The sequence below is a fragment of the Neofelis nebulosa genome, chromosome 6 (assembly GCF_028018385.1).
Source record: "Neofelis nebulosa isolate mNeoNeb1 chromosome 6, mNeoNeb1.pri, whole genome shotgun sequence".
In the NCBI taxonomy this organism is placed as follows: Eukaryota; Metazoa; Chordata; class Mammalia; order Carnivora; family Felidae; genus Neofelis; species Neofelis nebulosa.
In genome coordinates, this window is record NC_080787.1 from 127,024,749 (window position 1) to 127,052,452 (window position 27,704).

The window sequence follows — 27,704 nt, forward strand, 5'->3', positions numbered from 1 at the left end:
GGAGAAAAAGAAAATTCTAATTTGTACATTTGTAAAATCTCTCTAGCAGAATATACAAGAAACCAATAATAGTGCTTGCCAATAAAAGAGGGAAGCTGGCTGGGTGGGGGTCAAAGATGAGAGAATGACTTTTCACTATATATCCTGTTGCACTTTTATTTGTTTATTTATTTTTGAAAGAGAGAGAGAGAGACAAAGCACAAGCAAGGGCAGGACAGAGAGAGACAGAGAGACAGGATCCAAAGGAGGCTCCAGGCTCTGAGCTGTCAGCATAGAGCCCAACGCGGGGCTTGAGCCCACGAACCTTGAGATCATGACCTGAGCCGAAGTCAGACACTTAACCGACTGAGCCACCCAGGTGCCCCAAATTGTGTTGCACTTTTAAATTTTTCTTTTTTTTTTAAAACCTTTTCAGGCTTGCCAGGTCTTTTTTTTTTTTTTTTTAATGTTTATTCATTTTTGAAAGACAGGGAGAGACAGAGTACAGCAGGGGTGGGGCGGAGAGAGAGGGGGAGCAGAGAATCAGAAGCAGGCTCCAGGCTCTGAGCTGTCAGCACAGAGCCCGACGCGGGGCCCGAACTCACAGACCGCAAGATCATGACCTGAGCCGAAGTCAGACGCTCAACCGACTGAGCCACCCAGGCGCCCCTTAAATTTTTCTATCAGGTGAACATATTACCCAAGAATGACAAATACATAAAAGATAAACCTTGTTAAAACTTGAAAAAAATACTAATGAGATGGTGGTATTTAGTATTGGAGGGGAAAAAGCATTTAGGTGGCATTGCAAATGTACAGGGACATCAAAATAAGGGCTTGGATGATAGTGGTGCCCAAGGGATGGAAACCAAGAGACAGATGAGTGACACTGTGGAGGAAGGTGGAAAGTGGCTCTTCCCACAGGTGTTTCACAGGTAGTTAGTGCATCCTTTTCTCTCTCTCTCTCTCTCTCACACACACATCTACACACACGAACATACACATGCACACACAATGGTTCATGAAAAAATAAGTCGAAAATTTTAAAAATGCTGAATAATCACAAAGTCAGGAACACAGTATGCAGAATTTTCCAAACTTGATTTATAGAGCATCGCTTCAGAGTAGCAAACCACACTCTTTTGAACACAGCTCTCTTGTGATAATAATATCCCCTTCTCCTCCTTCTAAGTATCAAGGAATGCCCTTCTCTTCATCCTCTATCACACAGCATCCTCTGTGCATTGCGTAAGAAACCTGTTCTCTTTGAAGCTGCCCTTGACTGCCTTCAATGACACCAAACTTCCCAACAGTAGATGATGTTCTTAATTGCTGCCACTATTACCCCCGTATAGACCTCTAAGATAGCAATACATGTACTCATTGTAAATGTGTCATTATATGATTCTCCTATCCCATATCACAAGCAACCCGAATGGTTTGTTCATCTTTTACCCCACTAATTGCCTAGCAAATTGAATGCCATATAGTAGGTACTCAATAAAAGCATGAATAAGTTAATGAATGTATAAAATATTGGGCTATGAATCACAGTAGAAATGTGTAAGTCCTGGCTCCACTCTTGACTAGCCAGATGTCATTTCTCCTCCCTCTAATGTAACACACTAAGAGTTGGGTTGAGTGATTGCTGGTCTCTTCCAACTCTGTGTTCTATCATTTGCTTTTGGCTAAAGGCCTATCCAGTGAGCACTCTGTCCTTGTGCCACGGGAAGGAGAGACACCTTCACGCCCAGGACTGGAGCTACCCTACCGCCTCTCTCTTCTGGTGCACCAGACACAAAAATGGAAGTAGTGACGAGGGGAACCGTGAGCAGGCTGAAGGGTCCCTCTGCTTGTCACTACAGAAAATAGGCTATTTCTGTACTATTCTGTACTATAGTATTTCTGTACTATTTTCACTACAGAAAATAGGCTGCTATTGGCTTAGAGCCAATATGCGACACCTTCCTGAAGAATGGCTCATTAATAACATGTCTTCTTTGCTTTCATTTCATTTTGCATTATAACAAATTATGAAACTGTATTAAGGTCATCCCCATGAAAAACCTCCCCATAAAATAATAAGTGTGCGTGATGCCTATTTTGAACCAGAGAGAGTCCAGAGTGCCATGATTTACAAATCCATGGTCAGTTATCAAGTAAGCAAGATGTTCGTGGGATGTCTAGAGGTAGCATTTACTATTAAAAGGGCACAGGGTCAATGTTTCTGGTTCCCTACTAAACCGTGAAACTACTTTGTATGGTCATATTTTCAAATGACTCTTTCCCTAACGTTTACTGAGTGTATAATTTATACCATTGGCTAAGTTGGGTGCTGTTTAAAAGTGCTGTGGGCGGGGCGCCTGGGTGGCTCAGTCGGTTGAGCGCCGACTTCAGCTCAGGTCACGATCTCGCGGTCTGTGAGTTCGAGCCCCGCATTGGGCCCCTGTGCTGACAGCTCAGAGCCCAGAGCCTGTTTCAGATTCTGTGTCTCCCTCTCTCTGACCCTCCCCCATTCATGCTCTGTCCCTCTCTGTCTCAAAAATAAATAAACGTTAAAAAAATTTTTTTTAAAAAAATAAAAGTGCTGTGGGCAACCTGGGTGGCTCATTCAGTTAAACTTCAGCTCTTGATTTTGGCTCGGGTCATGATCTATCTCACAGTTTGTGAGATCGAGCCCCAAGTCAGACTCTGTGCTGACAGCATGGAGCCTGCTTAGGATTCTCTTTTTCCCTCTCTCTGCCCCTCCCTCGCTCATGCACACGTGCGCACTTTTGCTCTCAAAACAAGTAAACATTTAAAAAATAAATAAATAAAAGTGCTGAAAAGAATCCAATAAAAAGTCACTGTTTAAAAAAATCATAGGATCTGTTGAATTCTTATTAACTATTGTTTATGTTTTGCAAAGGCTAAATGGATATAAATTGTTCTCTTGAAGAAGACAGAGTTTACTCACAGTTTATGATGTAATGTTAAATGAGGCATCAACTCTAAAGAAGAAAAGTACTATGTGTGCATTGTAACTCAGTACAAATAAAGAGCAAACAAGACCTCACAAGGTAGCTACCTACTCAGGGAGACAAGTGAACGTTTAATCTGTACTGAACCCACTGAAGGAAAAAAAAGGAGGACATGAAATCAATTTAAGACACAACTGCTATGTTTCACATCACTGCATGGAAATTCCTCATCTAAACTGCTTAGAAATAAGATGGCAAAATAAACTCCAAATCCTTCCCAATGAAATGTTTTGAGGATGTATTACTTCCCTACAACTTCATACTTGTCTTAGGCTTTCTGGTTTGCACACCCCCTGGCTGTACCAGAAACACCCCAAATTGGTTTTTTTCCCATTTTCCAGTACCCTTTGATAACCAGATAGGGAAAGAAAACAGAAGAGACAATCTAGTCTGGGTCTCTTTGCAAGGGAAGACAAAGGCAACTTTTGATAGCTATTTGGGACAATACAACTTTGAAGAGGTCATTTTAAGGATAAATAAATGGAGCATCTCCAAAACTGGAAAGTGTGCCTAGAATTTAGGTAATCGCAGCCGGGGGAAGGAAGTGGGAGCAGCTGGTGTGGGGTTGCCAAGTTCAATTGATTCAGGCTGGGAGAAGCAGAACTAGCAAGCAGGACCTCAGCTTCCTGAAAGAAAAGGAGCAGGCTGGGAGTTCCTGGCTGGAGAGAACGTGGTCCCCAGCTGGTGACCTCTGGGTCTTCCCTTCTGATCCCGCTTCCTGTCCAAGGGGAAGTAGGCAAGGGTTCCACCCAAGTCGGGTAAAGGAGGGTTATTTCTTATACTCCCTAGCTCCATCCTCTTACCTAAGTTCAACACTTCAAAACACGACGAGACTAGGAAATATCAAATGGGCTGTTGTGAACATCCCGGGCCTCACCAAGAGGGTAGGATTCAACTTTACTCTTCAGCATGCTGCAAAAATAAAGCTGTACCAGCTCAGGAAGAACACTCCAATACAGGTGTCACAGAACTGGCCCATCTTTAAAGTTAGGAAACTAATTACGTTAGTGCTTCCATGTTAGGCTTGCATCAAAGCTCATGTTAAAAAAAAAAAAAAAGCTCAATAATCTAACAAGAATCCAGAAAATCATATTTTTATAGGACATGAAATCTGTGCGCAGACTTAGAAATATACGTGATGATAAGTCAAACAAGATGGAGTTTGCCCTTCTCTGACACTTACTGTGTGTGCCTTTAAGTCATTGTATCTCTCTGGGTTTATTTCTCATCTGTAAAGAAAGTATCTTTCATCTGCCTAATCTATGTAGAAAGTACCGAACTTGTCTATCTTGGACTGTTTTTCAAGAATAATTGAAATAAGCTCATAAAAGTATGTTAAGCATTTTAAAGACATACATAGTTTGAGTATTAATATTATCAAAACAAACAACCCCAACTCAATTCCTATTTTACCAGACCTAGACATATTTTATACCTTATTGTTTTGTGAGCAGGGGTGAGAACATATCCTTCTCTTCACATGAACAGCTGTCGATTAAATCAACCTGTACCAAAAGTCACGTTAAATTATAACAAAGCTGGAAAGTAATCCCAAAAGAAATTTTGACTCTCCTCTCATCCCTCTAAATTTTATTTTATGTTAAATAAATATGTCTTTGTGGGAGGACTCCACTATAAGTAGAGATGTCTTTGAATGTGGCTGGGATGTTGAGGAGCGACATTCTACACATAAAGGATTTGAAACAGCTTTTTTAAAAATATTAAAATGATAATTTTATAATCCAAAGTATTAAAAAAATCTGTGAATCCAGCTAATATAAGTAAATTCCTGAATACATATATAAATGGGAGAAAATGGACAAACCTCCAGTGCAGAAGTCCAAGTAATTTATGTACATGCTCTGATTGAAGAAAGTAGAGCATAATTCTTCACTCCTTTTATTTTTTATTTTTTTAATCATTTACATCCAAATTGGTTAGCATCTAGTGCAACAATGATTTCAGGAGTAGATTCCTTTACCCATTTAGCTCATCCCCCCCCCCCCCACAACCCCTCCAGCAACCCTCAGTTTGTTCTCCATATTTATGAGTCTCTTCTGTTCCCCTCCCTGTTTTTATATTATTTTTCTTTCCCTTCCCTTATGTTCATCTGTTTTGTCCCTTAAAGTCCTCATATGAGTGAAGTCATATGATTTTTGTCTTTCTCTGACTGAAACAGCTTTTTAACACAAACTTCTCCTTATAATGTATTGCCATTACAATTAACTTCCTCTTCTTTGACACCAGCTATTTGTCTCAGCAACACCTAATTGGAACAAATTACTCAAATACAGGTATTTCTTATTAAAAAAAAAAAAACCTCTATTGTTATGTAGCTACAGGCAAAATGAATTTCTGTACAGTAAATTACATTTTTTGCATAAATTTCAGTAAAAATTTCAAGGATGCATTCTACAAGGACCTAAATAGGATAATGGGTTTGTGTGCCACATAGATCAGCTTGCACAGCAAGAATCACTTATTTATAATGAACAAAAGGGAACAGAATTCAGGCAAGCCTTGCCCCATCTGGGTGGGAGTCAGGAGGCTTTCAGACTCGGATCTTCAGTGTGCAGAAGTATTCCTTCTTGCTGTTTACATATTCAGACTCATGGGCCTACGATGGAAGTCTCTACAAATGAAGAAAATATCTGGTGCCAACTCAGTGATATGATGACATTTTCCACTCGCAGTGTAGGATAGACTTCTTTCTCTCTTTGACAAAAATGGTAATTAGACACTAGAAAGAGTGGGTGTGGGTGGGGAGGTAAAGGAGGAATTAGATAGGAAAACAAAGGCGTACTCTATCCAGTATACAGGTAACTCCTCAGTAGATGTAAGATTGCTAATTGACATGAAAGAAAACTGGGTTCTCCAATCTCAGGCCCTTTCCAAAAACTCAGGGATGGATTCTACACCTGGGAAATCAACTCATGCTAAATAAATCATTCATCTAGTTTGTCTGATCTTCAGAGAAAATCTTGATAAAGAGGTGCTCACATGTATTACTCGTCTGCTCCTCCCCCAAGTTACCTTTTTTCCCTCCCAATTTGGTGGGGAATGATTATAGCTCAGATAAAAGGTAGACCCTTCCTATAAGTAAAATAGAGAACACGACTGTTTCCTCTCTCAACAGAAAGAAAAATCTGTCCATGAAACAATATGAAGGTTTGTGACGCTATGTTGAACCAGGGAGAGTAGAGAGTGCCATGGTTTACAAATCAATGGTTGGTTATCAAGTAAGCAAGATACTTGAATCCAATAAAAATTCACTGTTAAACTAAAAAAAAAAAAATAAACCATTGGAAAAATATAAATTTTAATTTCATACACAACTCAAAATCTAAAACTAGATTCCTCTGAGTAATTAACTTTGGTAAGGGAGGTTAAGACTTTAAGAAGAGGAACTGGCAGTGTAAGAGGGGGAAAAAATGTACAGGTTTAAGAACACAGTGGAACCTGAGTAGATTCACCAGATCCAAGTAAAAATTCAATTTAAGTTCGAGGTATTTGTACCAAAAATGACCCTCATATCTTCACCAATTGACTAGAAGTTGGCAGAATCACTGAAATTGACAACAAGGATATCGCTGCTCTTTTCAAAACTATAACAATTTGCTTTAAGTGGAAATGAGTAAGTACCAGAAAAACATAATATCCAGTTTCTCACAATAAGCTCTAAAGGAGACTGGGTCCCTCTATACCTGCAAGATAAAAGATCATCAGTACCACAGAGCTATCTGAATGAGAAACTATGACAGTTGTCAACGTTCATCATGTCAGAATTTCCTTCCTTTTCAAGACTTGAATAATATTCTATTTTGTGTATATCCCACATTTTATTTTATCCATTCATCTCTTAATGGATATTTAAGTTACTTTTACCTTTTGGTTACTGTGAATAATGCTGCCAGGGACATGGGTGAACAAATATCTCCATGAGATCCTGCTTTCAAGTCTTTTGGATATTTTGTCCAGGAGTGAAATTGTTGGATCATATGGTAATTCGATTTTTATTTTTTATTTATTTACTTTTTAAAGGTTAATTTATTTTTGAGAAAGAGAGAGAAGGAGAGGGAGACAGCACAAGCGGGGTAGGGGCAGAGAGGGAGGGAGACTGAGGATCTGAAGCTGGTACTGCACTAACAGCAGAGAGCCCGATGCCAGGCTCGAACTCACCAACCCTGTGAGATCATGACCTGAGCTGAAGTCAAACACTCAACCGACTGAGCCACCCAGGTGCTCCTGGTAACTCTATTTTTAATTTTGTGAGGAACTGTGTATTGTTAAAATGAAATAACTTTTCAAGCAATGATTAAAAAGAAAAATATAACTAAATTTCTTGAAAAGGGAATAATCTCACATAATCATCACTTTTCCACATAAGCTGTGTCACTACTAACTGATATGCATTTCAATCTCTAGAGAAACATTTATTCCGTAATAGATAACATGGGAATAAAGCCTATCTTAGTGCAGAAAGAAAGGTCCAAATGCATCTGAGCCTTTTTAATCACAGTTAGAATGCAAGCAGAAAGAAATTAAACACTATTTGGGGATTTAAATGCCCAAAATATATGTAAATTATCCGGAAAGATACAAAGTACCGCAAACTTCTTCCTTAAGAAAATGATTGTGAGATATTTCAACTATAAAAAAAGCATAGAAATTATCACACACTCATGTATATACCACCTAGACTTAGAAATCAAAAATTGCAGATAAATGTGAAGACTCTTGTCTTTCCCCCCAGTCCTATTCTATTCCTATCTCCCAAAGAGATAACTATTCTGAATTTGTTGTTTGTAATTCCCATGTGCACATCTATCCTTCAAAACGCAAAGACGTATGAAAGCACTGCCTTGCACGTGATTAGATTTTGTATGGATGGTATCATACCGCACACACGCTTCTGTGATTTGTTTTTTTTCTCTCCACACCGTTTCTGAGATATATTGATAGTGACACATAAGACTCTAGTTAATTCGAGTGCTCTAGAATATTCCACTGAATGACTCTACCAGAAGGTATTTATTCATTCCCTTGTTGATAGGTATTTACCAATTCTCTGGGGAGAGGGGTTATTACAAACAATGGTCATATAACATTCTTGATTAGATCCCCTTCTGCATGCCAGAGACTCTTTTTACAGTGCACATCCAGAGACAGAGTTGCTGAGCTTCTGTGCTATGCTCATGTGATAATACTAGGTGTTGCCAAATTGCTCTTTGGAAGTAGTGCCAATATACCCTCCCACCAGCAGTGCCCATCTCCTACTCTCCACAGCCTTGTGGTGGGCACTATAAGGGCATCTAATTGTTGACTATCTGATGGTATGCAGGGGTATTTCCTTGTTTTGTTTTGCTTCGTTTTTATAAGCAGCACTGTTTAAAGTGAGTGGGGAGTGGCTTGCAGGGAAGAGAGGGAGCTGAAGAAAGGAAAAGGGGAATGAATCTCAAGAATTAGAGCTGAGAGCAGTTTCAAAAAGGAATTTCTGCCGATAGAAGAAATGGCTCATTAGAACAATTTCCACACTCTATACAACAGCCCTTTGTTTCCCTCAAGTCCTTTCTGATGTCAGATGCGTTTTGTGGGTCTGTCCCACGGCTCATTTGTTAGGCGTGTCCAGGCTTACTCCTCCATTCTGCTGAGAGACCCCAAGCGGAGGTCTGATCATTTCTGTAATACATGAAATTAATCTGGAAAGAACTGTTACAGCCATTTCTTATTTTCAAGCAAGTGTTAAGTCTTAGCATAGAGTCTCATTAACACGCACATAAGAAGTTATCGTGGTATTTATTTAAAGAAAACAGTGAAGACTGTGTTGTTAAAATGCTAAGGGAAAAAACTATCAACTTCTCTTTCTCAAAGTGCAATGATCTCTTTCTGAAAAAAAAATTAAATATTTCATTCGTTCTTACTACAGTAAGATAGTACTTGCAATTTCAAATGTATACAAATCTTATTGCAAGTATATGATTTGATTAGATCCTCAACATCCTTTCATATGGAAACCCAGACACAGATATCAAGTATTTTTATGTTCCTATCAATTATTTTTTAGGAGCCTAAACTTAAATTTTTTTTTCCTATGATTTTGCTGCCAAAGAGAAACTGCTCTCTTCAACAAAGAGCAGTAGATGAAATAAAACTGGTGCAGCTGTACTTTCTAGATATCCAAAGAATCAATGTACGTGAGGCTCGATATGTGACCAGAATAGCATTCTCGTTCTGTCTGTGCCCTGTGAAAACAGGGAGATGGTTCATTTTTATTTTATTTGGCTAATCTATACATAATATATTTTTACAGTAACTCCTGTTCTGCCTTATTTCACAGATGTTTTCTTTTCTGTTGGTAGAAGGCAGGGATAACACCTATAATGAACTACAATGGAAATTAATAAAATTAACACACACACACACACACACACACACACACACACACACACACACTTTTTTCTCAGTAGCAGAGGACCAGAAAAATTTCTAGGGCTCAGAGGAAATTGTTAGACTGAAAAGAAATACTTTATGTCCCAGAGAACTTGGTCCTTTGCAACCAGACACTTATTTGGACCAGGAACAAGTTAAACAAACAAACAAACAAACAAACAAACAAACAAAAAATGGCAAAAGCTTAAGCTAGTGGAAGGAGTAAGAGAAAAGACAGGATGGCTGTTGTATGGAACAATTCAGGGGGCAGACATAATTGATGGGTTTTCTCAATGAACACACCTAACAGGAAAGTCAGATATCCTTCTAACTAGAAGAAACTGCAATGAAGTTTAGGGGTTAGGAGGGTGGGCTTCGGAGTTAGGCAGATGATTGAAATTATTTGAGTCTCAGTTTGCAATTCTATAAAATAATGGTATGACAGCACATAATATACCCCACAGGGATGTTTTTAGAATTAAATGTGAAAATGTATGTGGGTGAAACACACAGTAAGTGCTCAGTTACAAGCAGCTATTAGGTACAAGATAAATGAGTATATTTTAGATAGATTAGCCTGTTTAAAGAACTATTGTATTCAAGTACCAATAACACTTCTAAACAAAGGCTGGCAAAAAGCAATGAAATCAATTTATTTGTTCCATAAACATTTCTGATGAGCTTCAACTCTTTCTCTCAAATGTCATTTTAATTCATTTTTTAAAAAATTTCCCCAGGAAAGAATAGTCATAAATGAAATCACAAAATAACCATAGGGCAAGAATAAAAGTAGGGTGAAGTGAAAAATGTCTAACACAACACTGCCTGCTTAGGATACTTAATGTAAATAAAATAAAGTAATGCAATAAAAATAAAAAATAAAATAATTTCATTCCTTTATTGACTACTGATATGTTATAAATGGTAGTAAATCAAAATGTTTAATTAAAATACACCACCACAAAACTTTATGATGCATTAATTAGAGGGGTAAATCTAAGGTAAAATAAAGTAGGGGTAGCTTAAAGAATTTCTCTGGGTAAAAAAACAAAACAAAACAGATTCAGACAGAGTAGGGGCAAATCTCTAAGGTCTACTGCAGAATATTCTGTAAAGGGATAGCCTATCAATGGCCAGCACAATGCCTGGCCTTCAGTAAATGTATATTTGCTAAATGAAACTACAGATTTTCAAAAAAGTCATATAAGCTTTAGATATTCAGATAAAAGCAAAATACGACTTTTTTTTTTTCCATGGGTGTGGGGTTAGAGATCTCCATATAGCAGTTACTAAGCGGTTGGAAATATGGCTCTGGGTTTTAGGTCTCCATGTTCCCAGCTTGGCTTTGATTTGAAAACTGGAAGATACAGATAAGAATAAGTTGCATGAAGCTGGCTGGAAGTTTCACAAAGGAAATGGATGATATCAGACTCAGCACGCATTTCACAGAATTGTTAGATGCTTTTCAAAGAATCACACGGTGTAAAATCACTTGGCCTTGCAGAAGCATTTTAGACAATCTTTTTGGATGGAAGAAATACCTTCCTATCATTATGCCCCTATAATGGAGAGAATGATATGCTGAGTTTTGTAGACAAATATAGTAGGTTTTTATTTCTCCTTTCCCTAAGTTGTTGAGTTACTGAAATCATCTCCCAGGGAAGAGGATAGCAGTTTTCTGGTGATATTTGGAGAATTTCTCTTCCCGAGTACTTTCAGTAGAAAGCGTATTTCTAGGTGGAGACAGGGCGTGCCCAGTGAAACCCCCAATGGTGACACAGCATAAGGCTTGACCATACTTCATGCCATCTCCATTTCCTTCTCCAGTGGACTGGACGACTTCCTAGGAACGCAGTCTCCCCAGCCGCAACTCTAACTGCAGTTCAGAACTCAACACGACCATTTTTCTACGTGTCATCGAATTTCTTCTCCACTGGATTCTAGATAAACCTCAAAGCTTCACTAGGAACTGCTGTGTAATTGTTAGACTGACAAAAACAACCTTTCACAAACATAAGCTACTTAAGGAGTTTTGGATGTCAGAGAGACCGAGAGGGATCCCTAAAACTCTAGTGCCTACAGTAAACATGGAGTAAACAAGTCAGGTACCTTCAGTGACTGCAGAGAGTCTGAATTATTATCACAGTAGAGGATGATGTTGTTGGCCATGCTGAAACTTTCTCTGACCCCGAGGTGGTAAAACAACGATGGCTGTCGGAAGGCGTCACTCATCTCCACCACAGCGATATCTGCAAACACAAAACAAAGCCCCCCAAAGATGACACCTAAATAATGCCCGGTAAGCACAGTTTGATTTCAACAACTTAGTATTCAAAGAGGAAATGAGGAGATGATAGGGATTTTCCCTCCTCACTTACTACTGAATTTTGAATTTGTAGTTCTACCTGGAAGTGGTTTTAGAAAATGCAGCAAACCTGCATTTTTTTTTTTTTTTTAAACACAAAGGAGATCATATAATTACTGGAAACTAAGCAAAGTCTGCCAACGGTGGGCTGCTGGGGCTACTTCTCTCTATGAAATTTCAACTTTAAAACAAGTGAACTCAGGTTCCAGAAGCAGATCCGCAGGAAACTGCCTTAAGTGATGAATGTAAAATAAGACCTAAAAAAGCAAATAGGTAAGGGGCACCTGGGTGGCTCAGTAGGTTAAGCCTTGGACTCCTGATTTCAGCTCAGGTTATGATCTCACTGTTCGTGAGACTGATCCCCACATCTGGCTTTGTGCTGACAGTACGGAATCTGCTTGGGATTCTCTCTGTCCCTCTGCCAGGCTCACATGTGCTCCCTCTCTTTCTCTCAAAATAAATAAATAAATATTAAAAAAATCAAATAGGTAAGATTATGAATTAATCCAGAGCTGTATTTTATAACTAATTATTTATTGTTATCAATATCCAGCAAGTCCCCAGCAAGTATAATCAAGAAAAAAAAAGAAAGCAAAGATACAGAAAATTATGACTAAGAAGGATAACATAACCAGATACAAATTCTACCAAAGCTCAGAGAAGACTAACACCAAGATAAGTATAAGCCTGACACCAAAATTTGATAATAATGTCCAAAAAATGAAATATAGATTAGTTTCAAACTTATTTTGTATATGGACAAAAATATGAAAAAAAAAACGAAGAAAATGCACCAAGCATTACAGTATAAGAAAACTAGATCACGGGTTTACAATTTATTTTGGGAATGCAAGGATGGCTCAATGGAAAAAAAAAAAATTATCAGCATCTCCACAGGTGTTCCAAGTGCATAATTAAAATCCAAAACCCATTTCTCATTAAAAATAATTGCAAGCCAAAAATAGAAGTGCATGCCTTTAACATGAAAATGATATATATTCACAACTGCCAACTTTGTTTATAGGTATTCCCAGGAAAATCAGGAAAAAGACAAGGCAGCCAATTATTCCCACCACTAGTTGGCTTTCTGAAAATCCCAGATAATGCAATAAGATTTCACAAAGAGATATAATATTATAAAATAAAATACACAATTATGATTACTTGGAGATGTTTTGGCTATCAACCAAAAAAAAAAATCTCAATAGAATCAACTAAATAACTATTATAAGCTATAAGATAATTTAATAAGGTGTTGAGATGCAAAATCATCATGATAACCAAGAGCTCCCTTTGTAATCATAACTAGTAATATTTGGAAAATATAATGGTGAAACAAATCCTAATCACGCTTAAAATGAAAATGTTAACATATCTTGTGACAAATTTAACAGATGTTGCTAACTTGTTAAAAATATTTGCAATATATGAGAGATGAAAGGTTAATATCACTATAAATCATCTCTTATTGTTCAATTTAGAATAAGCAACCATAAAGACATCACAATAGAAAATTAGGCTATGGATACAGGCAGGCAAATTCACAAAAGAATAACTAAAATGGCAAAGAAATACACAAATAATATTCTATACCTCACTATGAATAAGTGCACATTAGGCAAACTGTAAAATGCCACGTTTTTTGTCTAACAAGTGGTCAAAAATATTAAAGAGTGCTAATTAAGATGCAGAGAAATGATACTCACATGCCAAGGAGAAGTTTAAACTTCCCGGGAGACTTAAATACTTAAAATTATTTACACTTTTTGATCGAATACCTCCATTCCTAAGAATTTACTCCAAGAAAATTCCTATAAATGTGGCAGGTTTACTTGTAAGGATGTCCACGGAATTTTTTTTTTTTTGCAATAAAATGGAAAACACCGTTAATAGGAAAATAGGTATGTGGGTAAGTAGATACATAGGTAGATTTAAATAGTGGCTTATTATGCAACCATTGAAAGCTACATTTTTGAATCGCTATATTGTACACCTGAAACTAAATATAACACTGTATGTTAACTACACTGGAATTAAAATAAAAAATTAAAAAAACAATATTGTATAAGAATATTTAGCAACAGAGGTAAACTCAAGCTATAGTAAGTAAGAAAAAGTATTAACTATAATACATTATAATGTATACATTATATGTGAATATATGCATGTGAATAAAAAAAATGTCTGGAAAGTTGTACACCAAAATAACAGCTGCGTATTGTGATTGTGCATTATTTTTTCTTCTTTATTCCTTCTATATATTTTTTACAATTTTTCTTACGAACATTGATTACTTTTAAAATTTAAAAACCTACCAAAACACAAGAAAAACAATACTGAAAACCTGTGTGACTGAACGTAAAACTGAACCACAGCACAAAAAAATAATGCAGACTCTTAAGCTGTTTGATGCAATCGACCTTGTCTAATGAACGTGAGATTAGAATTCACATTCTGTGGAGGAGAAATAAATCAGATCAAACGGAGGCTGAAGACAGAGAGGATTTAGTGAGGTTATGAAAGAGGCAGCCAGGTCACAGGAGCTTCAAAAGATTTTTTTTCAAGGCTAAAATGACTTACGGGCTCTTTAATACAAATAAAGAGTTTTCTTTTGGGGTCCTTCACATTTCTACATCAAAAATCAACACATGAGAAAATGAGTCACTGCATCCCACCTACACGCCCCATCTGCCTCCTGCACCCACACTGTTTCCTCCTCCCACAGATGCCAGCCACTCGCAGTCAGTCGCAGGGCTCTAAAATCAAAAGACAGCGTAACATGGGGCTGAAAGAAACCGAATGAAGCAGTGGCTGATGAAAAACAAACGAGAGATGTGCAAAGAAAAATACTAGCTAAGTTAAAGCAGTCACAAGAAGAAGGGAGATGGGTTATTTCCAGAGAACTGCCTCCTGGGACTTGATGCTAAAATAAAATAGAAACACTGCAGAAGGCTTTTAGATTAAGAGTGAAACTAGATATTCAAAATAAATGGTACAGGCAAAATGGAGCATACTCATCAGGTCTGAATGTCTAAGCAGGAACAGATACATTTTTTTGGATGCTGTATAGAACATTAAAAATGCTAGTTTGTATAATTTTAATACACTGAATAGAGTACAACTCAGAAAAAGAGGCACTTTTTTCTACTTCAGGTCCAGATGACTGATATATTTATGTTCTTTTCTAAATTTATTTTTTCATTTCCATGGAGTAAAATGTACTCATCTTTCTTCCCTGATGAAGTGATCAGAGCCTGTGCCCCATTTTCTTAAATTGTTGAATTTGTTTTCTTCTTGTTGAGGTTTGTGGGTTCTTCATATTACCTGGATATTTTTCCTTTGTCAGACAATGGGATTTGCAAATATTTTCTCCCAGTTTGTGACTTGTCTTTCCAGGCTGTTGACAGGATTTTCTTTTTTTTTTTTAAACAATTTAACGTTTTTTTATTTTTATTTTTGAGACAGGGAGAGACAGAGCATGAACAGGGGAGGGTCAGAGAGAGGGAGACACAGAATCTGAAACAGGCTCCAGGCTCTGAGCTGTCAGCACAGAGCCCGACGCGGGGCTCGAACTCACAGACCACAAGATCATGACCTGAGCCAAAGTCAGCCGCTCAACCGACTGAGCCACCCAGGCGCCCCTGTTGACAGGATTTTCAAACAGCAGAAATTTCTAACGGTAAGTCCAATTTATCAATTTTTTTCTTCTATGGATTGTGCTTTAGGTGTGGTATATTGCCTAACCCAAAGTCACAAAGGTTTTCTCCCATGTTTTCTTCTAGAAATTTTGTAGCTTTACATTTTACATTCTGATCTATGATCCATGTTAAGTTAATTTTTGTCAATGACATGGGATATGGGTCAAGATTCATATTTGTTGTAAAGACTCTCCTTTCTCAGGCGAACTGCCTCTGCTTCTTTGTCAAACACTAAATGGCTACATTTGTGTGGGTCTGTTGTTGGGTTTTCTGTTCTATCTTTTGCCAACACTACACTGTTCTGATACTTGGGGCTTTATGGTAGGTATTGAAATCAACTGTGAGCCTTCCAACTCTATTCTTCTGTTTTCAAAATTGTTTTAGCTCATTTAGTTGTTCTATTTGCTTTCCTGTGTAAGTTTCCTGTGTAACTGGTAGCTGAGAGCTATCAGTTGATAACTACACACACAAAAAAATTCCTCCTGAGATTCTGACTGATACTGTGTTGGATCTACAGATAGATCACTTTGGGGGGAACTGACATCTTCATACATGGAGTCTTTCCATGCATGAATATAGTGTATCTCTCTATTTATTTAGGTCTTCTTTGATTTCTTTCCTAAGTATTTTGTAATTTTCTTTTTTATTTTAATTTCTTAAAATACAATTTATTGTCAAGTTGGCTAACATATGGTGTATACAGTGTGCTCTTGGTTTTGGGGGTAGATTCCGTGATTCACTGCTTACATACAACACCCAGTGCTCATCCCGACAAGTGCCATCCTCGATGTCCATCAATAGACAGTTCCTACATGTATTTTGTTAGATTTATACCTAAGTGTTTCATTTTTTTTGGTGCTATTATAGATGATGTTCTTTCAAATTTCAAATCCTAGTTTTTCATAGCTAGTATGTAAAAAATACAGTTGACTTTTGTATATTGACCTTCTATCCTGAGACTTTGCTAAACTCACTTACTAGTTCCAGGAGCTTTTTTTTTATTTGCACACGTTCTGGGATTTTCTACATGGATAATCATGTCATTTGAAACTAGAAATGGTTTTATGTCTTCCTTTCTAATCTGTATGTCTTTTATGGTTTGGGGTTTTTGTTGTTGTGTGCTTTGTTTTGCCTGGTTACACCAGCGGAGGCTTCCAGTAACACAGGATTTTTAAAAATAGTAACATTTCATTATTTAACAAAAATATCATCTTATGACTATCTTCTCAAAAGCAGTAAAATAGGTGAAAATTATCTTCCTTGTGAGGTGATCTTAAATCATGTCTAAAACGCAAAAAAAAAAAAGATGTAATGATAATAAACACCTGTTACTCCACAATTCTTTTTTTTTTTTTTTTTTTTTTTTAAATTTTTTTTTTCAACGTTTTTTATTTCCACAATTCTTAAAACTCACTTCTATGAGTTGCAGTTTACCCACTTTATTTCACAAACATGTATTTATAATTATTATGTGCCAGGCACTATTTGCTTATCAAAAATTAACTCAATCTTCTTCATAAAACCCCTTTTTGGAGGCAATATTATTATCATTACTTTAGGACACTGAGGCAGAGAATGTATAAATAATCTGCCCATCATCAGCTAGGAAGTGATGGCACCCTGCCATCCTTGGAAGGATTCAAACTCAAGCAATCTAGGGGTGCCTGGGTGGCTCAGTTGGTTGAGCAACCAACTCTTAATTTTGGTTCAGGTCATGATCTCAGTCATGAGATCGAGAGTCTCACGTTGGGCTCTGTACTGAGTGTGAATGAAGCCTGCTTGAGATTATAGCTCTTGTGCTCTCTCTCTCTCTCTCTCTGCTCCTCCCTACTCACACTCTCTCTAAAATTAAAAACAAAAAACAAGCAGGCTAGCTGGAGAGTCCATGCTCCTAGTTCTTCACTGAGCCACACCCTACACTTACAGGTTATAGAGGTTCTCAAGATCAGAACATAAATTTAGAGATGCAAAAAAGATTTGAGGACCAAAGCATATATTCCTTTCATATGTTTCATGACCAAATGCACTTAATAATTTTCTGATTGAGTTTCTGTAGTAATATTGTGAGTAAAACTGCTATACTTAAAAACTAAAGTTTAAATACTTAAAAATTAAGTCTGTTTAAAAATATAGACAAAGGTACAAAAATCTCTTACATTTTTAGCTAAAGTGCCATGTCTTTCCTTTCCTCCAATTGTGTTAATGTTAAATGGAGCACAAAATTAGATTTACCCAGGGTTTATTAAAGCATAATAAATTTTTAGGGCAATAACATAGAACTGTTGTGCCTAATTGCATTTTGGTCATTAAATGGCAGTGGTTCATGGTCTGTGTTACTTTTTTTTTTATTTAATTTTTCCTTCATAATACCCTATCTGTTAGTTAAATATCTCACATGAGCTTCTGTTGCTTGTAAAAAGCAGAGTTGAAGCAAAACATTAATGTTCAGTTACTTTTTATCTATTCAATGTTTTCCTTCCACATTAGATCACTGATGACAAGGCAAGAGCCCAGTAGTGATTTGGCTTGTAGTCTGGTCTACAAGATACTCCGAAACTCCATTATCAATGGAAACTTCCCAAGTTATCACACAGAACTACCCATTCAATCATACCCATCCCCCAAGATGACCCACTGGTGCCAATTTAATTCTACAAACGTCCTGGGCACTTATTACATAAAAGTTGTATTATTTGCTGTTATGAAAGTTAAAGGAAAAAATTAACTAGATACGATTTTTGCCATCTCTTGTGGGGCAGAAACATGAGTTGGCAAATACCGACACAGAAGGCGTACCGGGCAGAATGTGGCTGGTGCTGGTGAAGTACAAATGGTGACATTCAGAGGCCAGGGAGGCCAGTCCTGGTGGAAGGAATGACTGAAGCAAATGTGAATGAGGCATCAGCAGGCAGAGGAGCTGGGGTGGAGCACCTCAAAGAGCAGACTAAAAAAAACAGAAGCCCTGCACATCAAAGGCACCACAGAAAAAGGAAAGGCACAAAGTGCCTGGGGCTTGGTCTGAGCAATGAAGCAAACCTCAGTAGGAAACAAAGTCAGTTCCCAATGGAATTCTAGAGCTTCCCCTAAAGAGCAGACACTAACCCCCAAATGCCCATACCATCTTAGATTCTTGTTGTTGTTTTTTTTAATTTTTTTAATGTTTATTTTTGAAAGAGGGAGAGAGAGACCCAAAGCATCAGCAGGGGAGGGGCAGAGAGAGAGAGAGAGAGGGAGACACAGAATCTAAAGCAGGCTCCAGGCTCTGAGCTGTCAGCACAGAGCCCGATGCGGGGCTCCAACTCACAAACTGTGAGCTCATGACCTGAGCTGAAGTCGGACGCTTAACCTACTGAGCCACCCAGGCGCCCCTAGATTCTTAAGGGAAGTATAGCTTGCATTCCATTGATTTTTCTATATTATGAATAAATAAGGGTTATTTACAACAAATCTACTATATGTAAATTACTAAAATGTTACTCATGACCTAGCAGTGTCCTGGTAGAGCGTCCTAGAGACTCTGAGTCAGGTTACTAAAGTTTGGCAGATATGCAATGTTGGGACGTTGCAAACCTCCCATATTAATAAAGGTAAAATTGTTGAGACTTTCATGAAGGACAGAATAATCTACCATCATTGTTGTCTTGAATTGGTCATGGTTTGGCAATTCCTGCTATGAATTACTATTCATGTAGCTTCATCAGTATCATTTTATTTTCCTGTATGTATTTAGCTAACACTGTCATGTATAATGATACATATTTATGTCAACGATAAACATTTTGGCCCATAATTTCCTCATCACTAAACTCCAATAAATGTATGCCTAGTGATTCAGACATGAATCATTCTTATATTACTAAAGCAAATGCATACCTAATGTCCCCACCCCAGCCTTAATTTGCTTGCTTAATGCTTGTTTGATTATTACACTGGGGAGTTAATTTTTTTTTTTTTTTTGAACCTGGAAAGTGAGGACTAGGAGCAGGTGATCAGAGGCAATCAACCTCCACAAGTTGGATTTTAAAAATGTTGAGGGCCAAGGCATCTCCGGAAGGAAGGGTGGAGGAAAAGGGAGATGCCTAGGGAGGGAAAGGAAAAAAGGGGGAAGCAGGGAGAAGAGAGAAGGAGGGAGAGAAAGAGGAAGCAGAACCAAACAAGATTGGTATAAAGGCGGATGTCTCCTTGCCTGGACAGTAGCCGCGGGAGTCCGGTTCCTGATGCCCCAGCTTTAGAGAAGTGAGGGGGAAATCAGCACACATCCATAAAAGGTACCCATCCCACAGTGAAAGGACCCAGAACCACAGCTCTCTGACGGGAGGAAATGCAGCCTCAGAAAAGCACATCACAGGGTGAAAAGCTGGAAGGGGAATCTTCTCTCCACCTCCAGGGGCCTTGAGACAAGGGATAAGCATGCAGATGACAGACAAGCCATTTCACGACTTCCCAGTGTTTGAATCTTAATTAAGTTTCTGGATGGATGACCTTGGACACTACCTTAAGTTCACTGAGCTTTGGTTTCCTTAACCATAAATCAAGAATAATAATATCAGTATTTACAGCACAAAGCTGTTAGGATTACATGTGCATGAGACACAGCAAACTGTCAATATATGATTATTATAAGGAGCCATCATAAGAAATGTTAATAGGAAGCCCTTTGAACAATTTGTCATAAAAATGGTATCAAAGACAATGCTAAAATGTAAGTCAATACCCCTGATGAAATCTCATATGAATAATTACTCATAGAAATGAGGCTGAAATCAAATTATGAAAACACACACAGCCAGCACAAAGAATTTTGACTTGATTCTATAATCAATGGTGATCCATCTATATCTATGTTTTGAGAAGGGGTATGGCAGATCAAAATTTGGGGAAGATAAACCTAGATTTTATGCACGGATGATAGACAAAACAGACTGGAAGCTGGGAGGTCAGTTAGGAGTCATTCACTAAACTAATACAGAGAACATGGTAGGGAATTCAAGAGGCTTTGGGGATTTGGTGGATACAGGATAAAGAATTAAAGACGATTCTATTTCAAACTTGAATGGTTAACACTTATGGCTTGCCATTAACACAAGTGACGTAAGAAAAAATACTATTTTTTTCCAGGAACTTGAGTTTGGACTGAGATACTTTAAATATCGTGTGTGTGTGTGTGTGTGTGTGTGTGTGTGCGTGTGTGTGTGTGTGGTATCTAACTGACAGGTGTCATTCTGAATCACAGCAGAAATCAGAATCAGATATCCAGACTTCAAGCTATATTCAAGAAAGTATGGTACTGGTACAAAAACATACATATAGATCAATGGAACAGAATAGAAAACCCAGAAATGGACCCACAACTATGGTCCACTAATCTTTGACAGAGCAGGAAAGAATATACAATGGAAGAAAGCCAGTCTCTTCAACAAATACTGTTGGGAAAATGGACAGCAACATGCAGAAGAATGAAACTGGACAACTTTCTTATACCAGACACAAAAATAAATTCAAAATGGATAAAAGACCTGAATTTTAGATAGGAAACCACAAAAATCCTAGAGAACACAGGCAGGAACCTCTTTGACCTTGGCCGTAGCAACTTCTTACTAAGCACATCACCAGAGACAAAGGAAACAAAAGCAAAAATGAACTATGGGACTTCATCAAGATAAAAAGCTTCTGCACAGCAAAGGAAACAATCAATAAAACTAAAAGGCAGCCCATCGAATGGGAGAAGAGATTTGCAAATGGCATGTGTGATAAAGGGTTAGTATCCAAAATCTATAAAGAACTTACACAACTCAACACCCAAAAAGCCAAAGAATCAGACCGATTTAGGAGTCATGGTGCTGTTAGTAGTTGAAGTGGCAGGTGTATATGAGATTGAACAACTTAGACAATATAGAGAAAAATGAAAAGGTATCTATGATTCAGGAAACCCTTTCTTCATCAAATACCCCACAGAAACATAGTTCATCAACATGCATGTGTAATAAATGTTCATAACAGCACTATTTGTAAACCATCAACAATAGAAGAAATAAAGTGTGCTATACAGAGACAATGGATACCACATAGCAATAGATTTTTAAAAATCTACAACTACATGTGACAACATGAATGAATCTCACAGACTGTTAAAAGAATCTGGATACAAAGGAGTAGGTATCTTATGATTTTGTTCCTATGATGCTCAAAAATTTGATATTAAAAGTAAAAAAAAACCTAGCAGATACTTTGGTGGAGGACAGTGGCTGAAAGGGGACTCGGGGAGGTCTTCTGGAGGGCTGGTAAGGTTCTGCCTCTTGATCTGGGTATTCAGGCATGTTCACATTGTGAAAATCAATTCATCTCTGGTTAATGATTTTGTCAAGAATGGTAAAAGAGGACTGTATTTGGTTTCCTGTAGTCATTATAACAAAGTACCATAAACTTAGTCCCTAAAAACAACACTGTAATTCTTTCACAATTTTTTTAATGTGTACTCATTTCTGAGAGGGGGGGGAAGGGACAGAGAGAGAGGGGACAGAGGATCTGAAGTGGGCTCTGTGCTGACAGCAAAGAGCCTGATGTGGGGCTTGAATTCAGGTCACGTGAGATCATGACCTGAACCAAAGTCGGACGCTTAACCGACTGAGCCACCCTGGCACCCCTCACAGTTTTTTTTAAGTTTATTTATTTTGAGAGAGACAAAGAGAGAGCAGGAGAGGGGCAGAGATAGAGAGCGAGAGGGGGAGAGAGAGAGAGAAAGAGAGAGAGAGAGAGAGAGAGAGAGAGAATCCTAAGCACACTCTGTGCTGTCAGCATGGAGCCGGATGGGGGGCTCGAACTCATGAACTGCAAGATCATGACCAGGGCTGAAATCGTGAGTCTGAAGCTTAACTGACTGGGCCAGCCAGGCGCCCCTCTTTCATAGTTTGGGCGTCCAAAATCAAGGTGTCAGCAAGGCCAAGACTGTGGTATCTCTAGAGGCTCTAGAGGAGAATCTATTCTTTGCCTCTTCTACAATCTAGCAGTTTCTAGCATCCCTTGGCCTGTCGTGTGTGTGCCTGTGGTATTAAACTGCCTTTTGCCTCTCTCTTGGAAAGACACTTGTGATGGCAGTTAGGGCCCATCCCAGGAATTTGAGATCATCTCCTTATCAAGACCCTCAATTCAATCACATCTGCAAAGACCCTTTTTCCAAATAAGGCAGCATTCACCAGTCCCAGGGTTTTGGCATAGACATTGGAGCATAGGAGTAAGGATCAGTTTTCAGCCTACCACAAGGATTTGGAAGGTGAGTACAGCAGAACTCAAAGTGTTGAATAAGAGGTGAAGGAATGGAGGTAATGAGCACAGACAACTCCCCAGAAGAGGAAGAGGAAGGAAGACGAATAACATTTACTGAGATCTACAGTAGAGATCTTTTACATTCAGTAAGGAAACCAAGAGATCAGACAATACTTTAAAGGGATAGAAAGATCTAAAGGTTTTTAATTTTAAGGTGGAGTACTTGAACATTAGTAGAAAGATGAAGATGTTAAAGGGAGAGGTGGCTAATGAATAGGGACAATTTCTAGATTCTCAGATGAGAAAGACAGGTTTGGGTGTGAGGTAGAGGAGAACAGTCAGCCTTGAAAAAGCAGTCCTCAATACAGTTTGTTGTTGTTTTTTTTAATTTTTATTGTAGAGGAAGAGACTGCATGCAAGCAGGGGAGAGGGGCGGGGCAGGGGAGAGAGGGAGAGGGAGAGAGAGAGAGAGAGAGAGAGAGAGAGAGAGAGAGAGAACCTTAAGCAGGCTCCATGCTCAGTGCAGTGCCTGATGCAGGGCTCAATCCCATGGCCCTGGGATCATGACCTGAACAGAAATCAAGAGTCAGACACTCAACCAACTGAGACACCCAGGCACCCCAATATAATTTTTCTTATTAAACAAATATAAGTAGGCCCTACATCAAAAAGTGTTACTCTCTTTACAAGTTAAAATAGGGTCCAGTTTATACCTTAAGAATTTATTCTTCAATGTAATGGCAATAACAACAGGCCTGGTCAATAATCTATAAAGAGTAGGTAATATCAGAAAAGCATAAGTCAAAATTAACTCTAAAGTTTATTATGTGACAGGGCCATGCTGACATTATAAGCAGAAATAGGATATCGAGAGCTTTGATGTTAAAATTTATTTATTTTGAAAGAGAGAGAGTGAGTGGGAGTAGGAGAGGAGCAGAGAAAGAGGGAGAGAGAATTCCAAGCAGGCTTTTCACTGTCAGCATGGAGCCCAGCATAGGGCTTGAACTCACAACCTGTGAGATCATGACCTGAGCTCAACTCAAGAGTCAGATGCTTAACTGACTGAGCCACCGAGGTGCCCCTGATGCTAAAAATTTCTATATCACCATTGAAAACTATGTTTCTCTCTGAAATTATTATATTTCCTAAAGGTATACTGGGTTTAAGAGTCCATAATCATAAATTTAGATCTCTATAAACTCATTTTATGTAATCAATTTCAGTACTTAAGTAATCGATCTATTTTCATCAGATGCTGAAAAAGCAATTCATAAAATTTTGAACAGGCTATTTTAGAGTTTACTATAGCTTTTACTGCGGTTAAAGTGCATGCCATTTGCGGGCAGAGGGGTCTCTCACATTTAATTTCAATTAAATCTGCAAAGCTGTTCACGCTTCAGTGAAGTTTCTGACACACAGCATAGCTCTTTGTAGAAGAATCTTACACAAGAGTCCTCCTTACCAGTTGGAACCAATAATTGGCCTCATTCAATTGGCACTGGTATTAAGTTCTGTAAGGTTACAAGAGTTGATTTGAGATCATTTTTTTGAAGAAAATCTGATTGTTCCTCATGGATGGGCATCCTGTTTTATACATTTACAACTTATCTACACAGAGACAGTAGGAAGAGGCCCGCCAATCCTGGAAAATTATCTGATGGTGCTCCCTAATAAAACGGCCATGGCAATTTCATTCATGTCTGAGGTTGTTCTGATTGAGATTTTCACACTCTGTCTAGGGAAACGGCTACAGCATATACGCGTTATAGCTACATAAACGATAATAGTTACTAAAACAGCGTAGCACGGGGATACAATCAACAAAATTCAGATAATGAAAAATCCTTCAGGAAAAAGGACCAGGTTTCCTCAAAGAAACGTCAGAGGGAGTGGGAAAGCAAGATGGAGAGAGAAATCAGATAGTAAAGACTTTAGGGACACCGTCAATTACCACGCATATACCTGATTTGGACTCTTGACTAAAAACAAACTTTAAAAAATATGACATGAATGAGAAAATTTAGCAACTGACAAGATTTTTTATTTGTTCACGTATTTTTTTTTTATTTTTTATTTTTTTTAAATTTTTTTTAACGTTTTTTATTTATTTTTGAGACAGAGAGAGACAGAGCATGAATGGGGGAGGGTCAGAGAGAGAGAGGGAGACACAGAATCTGAAACAGGCTCCAGGCTCTGAGCTGTCAGCACAGAGCCCGACGCGGGGCTCGAACTCACGGACCGCGAGATCGTGACCTGAGCCGAAGTCGGCCGCTTAACTGACTGAGCCACCCAGGCGCCCCTGTTCACATATTTTTTAAATGTCTCTTTTTTTTATTTTAAGAGGTGGGGGCACATGTGCAAGCAGGGGAGGGATAGAGAGAGAGAGAGAGAGAGAGAGAGAGAGAGAGAGAGAGAGAAAGAGAGAGAGAGGGAAAGAGAGAGAGACAGAGAGAGAGAGAAAGGGAGAGAATCCCAAGCAGGCTCCCCGCTCAACACAGAGACACGGGGCCTGGCACAGGGCTTGATTCCATGACCCTGGGATCATGACCTGAGCTGAAATCAAGAGTCGGACGCTTAACCTACTGAGCCACGCACGTGCCCCAAAAACTGACAAGGTTTTTGATGATATTAAGAAATTACTTTAAATGTGATTAAGAGACTGCGGTAGGAGCCCTTATGGTTTAGAGATTTTAAAAAGTGAACTGTTGGTGCATAGTGCCTCGGAATGTGTGTATTCTTTATCAAAGACTGTTATTCCTCATGCGATAAGCGACTGAACTGCAAGCAAGAATCACTAAACTTGTTCCTGCTGCAGGAAGAACATAGGTAGTAAAATGAAAGACACCCAGCTCGCATGCAACTTGTTTGGCAGAAACAGTTTCACCCTGATGAACAGGCCAGTTTGAAAGGTTGTTTTTTTTTTTTTACCCCCTTCTTGCACTTACAGCTGTCATCTCTTGTCCTCATAAACCCAATCGGATCTAAGCAGTGTGGGTGAGTGCCCGGGAGATCCACTGTGCTCCAGGATTCGCAAAGTGTGAACAAGTGGAAACCTCTGAGTCAGAATTCACCAACAGGTCTAAAAGATGTTATGCTTTTCCGTTCTCTGTAGTCTCTCAAAGGCACTTGCAACACCTAATAAATAATCCGCATCTAGTCAAAATGGGAACTGTTTTTGTTCAAATTTCTATATCTTCTTCAAAGAGTATCCGTAATTCTATTAACACAGCAGATGTGTAAATATGATTCTGCCAGGAATGATGTCACTCCATGGCTTATGTGTTGACAATGCATTTGAATTCAACAATTCATTTTGGGGGCTTTAAAGCTTCCTCCTTGAGGAAGACCTAATGGAGAGAGTGCGTTGGAATTACAACTATTCGTTGTTAAAGAATCTGTTTATTGCTGACAGACTTAGGTGGCTGACCTAAGAGTCTGGGTTCTTTTTTTTTTTTTTCTTCCAATTAAAATTAAATATCAGGAATTCACTTAACTCTCTAGGAAAGTAAAGTTTTGTTTAAATGTGACGGATTAATGTGATCACAAAAACATCACTTAAAACAGGAGCTATCATTATACCTAAAAGGCCAGTCACACTAAAGTGAAGACTGGGAAGAACATACCCCTTAGAAGCCCTCCAATGGGGGCGGGGGGGGGGGGAGAGGAGGGGAGCACCTGGGTGGCTCAGTCAGTTAAGCCTCTGACTTCAGCCGACTTCTGTCATGAAGAGATCATCCGTCATGAGCTCATGGTTCCTGAGTTCAAGCCCCACGTCAGGCTCTGTGCTGACAGCTCAGAGCCTAGAGCCTGCTTCAGATTCTGTGTCTCCCTCTCTCTGCCCCTCCCCCGCTCAACTCTGTCTCTCTAAAATAAATAAACATTAAAAATTAAAAAAAAAAAAAAGCGGCCCTTCAATGGGGAATCTGGAATAAGCCTGTTCCACAGACACAGCAATAGACCAGAGAGGAATGGACCTGGCCACAGCCCCCTTCAGTGTATTAGCCACTAAGTGATGCCCTCATTCGTGTCTTTCAATAGCCTCCTATCACATCACACTGGAGTCTCCGGTTTCTTAACCTTGCTTCAATCCCATCAGGCACTTTGGAAATGCCTCCTTGGCTCTCACACTCGTTTAGCAAGCATCTATTATCTATTCTGTACAAGGTTCTGTGAAGGGGTCAAAGAAATAAGCACCCTTTCAGGAGCTTATAATCTTCAAGTGCTTATGAGCTACAGAAGTCCAAGGTCAAATGAAGTGTATGTAATTGTTCAATGGGGGCACAGAACAAGGAGTGATTAATTCTGACGGAGGGGGTCTTAGAGAAGGCATTGCAGGGGCAACACCTGCAAGGGGAGCCTTGAGAAACGGTCATCTTTCCGTACATTGACTGGGAAGGAGGGGCATTTCTGGCTGCTCATGATTGCATAATAGAGGAGTTTCTCTCTGCCAGAAAAAACTGCTCCACCACCGATGAATGGACGTGTGCACAATCTCCCTATGAGGGAGGAAAGGCTTATCATTCTGTCTATCCAGGCTTCCTGCAGGAAGTGTACAAGCAGTGAAACAAATTGCACAATCATTTCTTAGGAGCGCTTTTCAGTAAAAACATTTTTCTTACTCGGAAGAGAGATATTTCATTTGGCATCTGCTTTCACACATCCTAAACTGCATGACTAAATACACCCCTTTCTCTTAGGTACCGCTGGGCTGCCCTGTTATCTATCCTCTCTACTCCTTGGTCCCAGCAGAGTTTTGGCTCCCTTCCCTTTTCTCGGCTCCTCTTGCAAGCCTACAGCTAAGGACACGTTGGTCGGTGCGCTAGAAGCCAAGAGGTGCCTACTCGCTGAACAGAAAACTCTGCAGTGGAGGCGTTTGATGGTAAAGAGACAGCTTTTAATTCACGTTGCTGAAGCAGGGGAGGCAAAAAGAAAAACTCACCTCCAGGAAAG

General features: G+C 38.8%; 1 protein-coding gene and 1 long non-coding RNA gene across 5 annotated transcripts in view; one reads left to right on the plus strand and one right to left on the minus strand.

Annotated features, from left to right (window-relative positions):
• The window catches only part of MAP3K5 (mitogen-activated protein kinase kinase kinase 5), a 207,460-nt gene that overhangs the window by 129,145 nt on the left and 50,611 nt on the right, over positions 1-27,704 (minus strand). For all 3 annotated transcript variants that reach the window (XM_058735399.1, XM_058735398.1, XM_058735401.1), the window contains exon 2: positions 11,538-11,677. In XM_058735399.1, coding sequence (XP_058591382.1) covers positions 11,538-11,677 — 140 coding nt within the window. The remainder of the gene's footprint in view (positions 1-11,537; positions 11,678-27,704) is intronic.
• On the plus strand, positions 11,590-25,897 carry LOC131514912 (uncharacterized). Of its 2 annotated transcripts, none has more exons than XR_009263329.1 (3): positions 11,590-11,727; positions 15,255-15,472; positions 25,702-25,897. It is a non-coding gene; the product is annotated as an uncharacterized LOC131514912 (long non-coding RNA). The 2 variants fall into 2 exon arrangements; XR_009263330.1 differs by having other exon boundaries at positions 11,597-11,727; positions 15,259-15,472.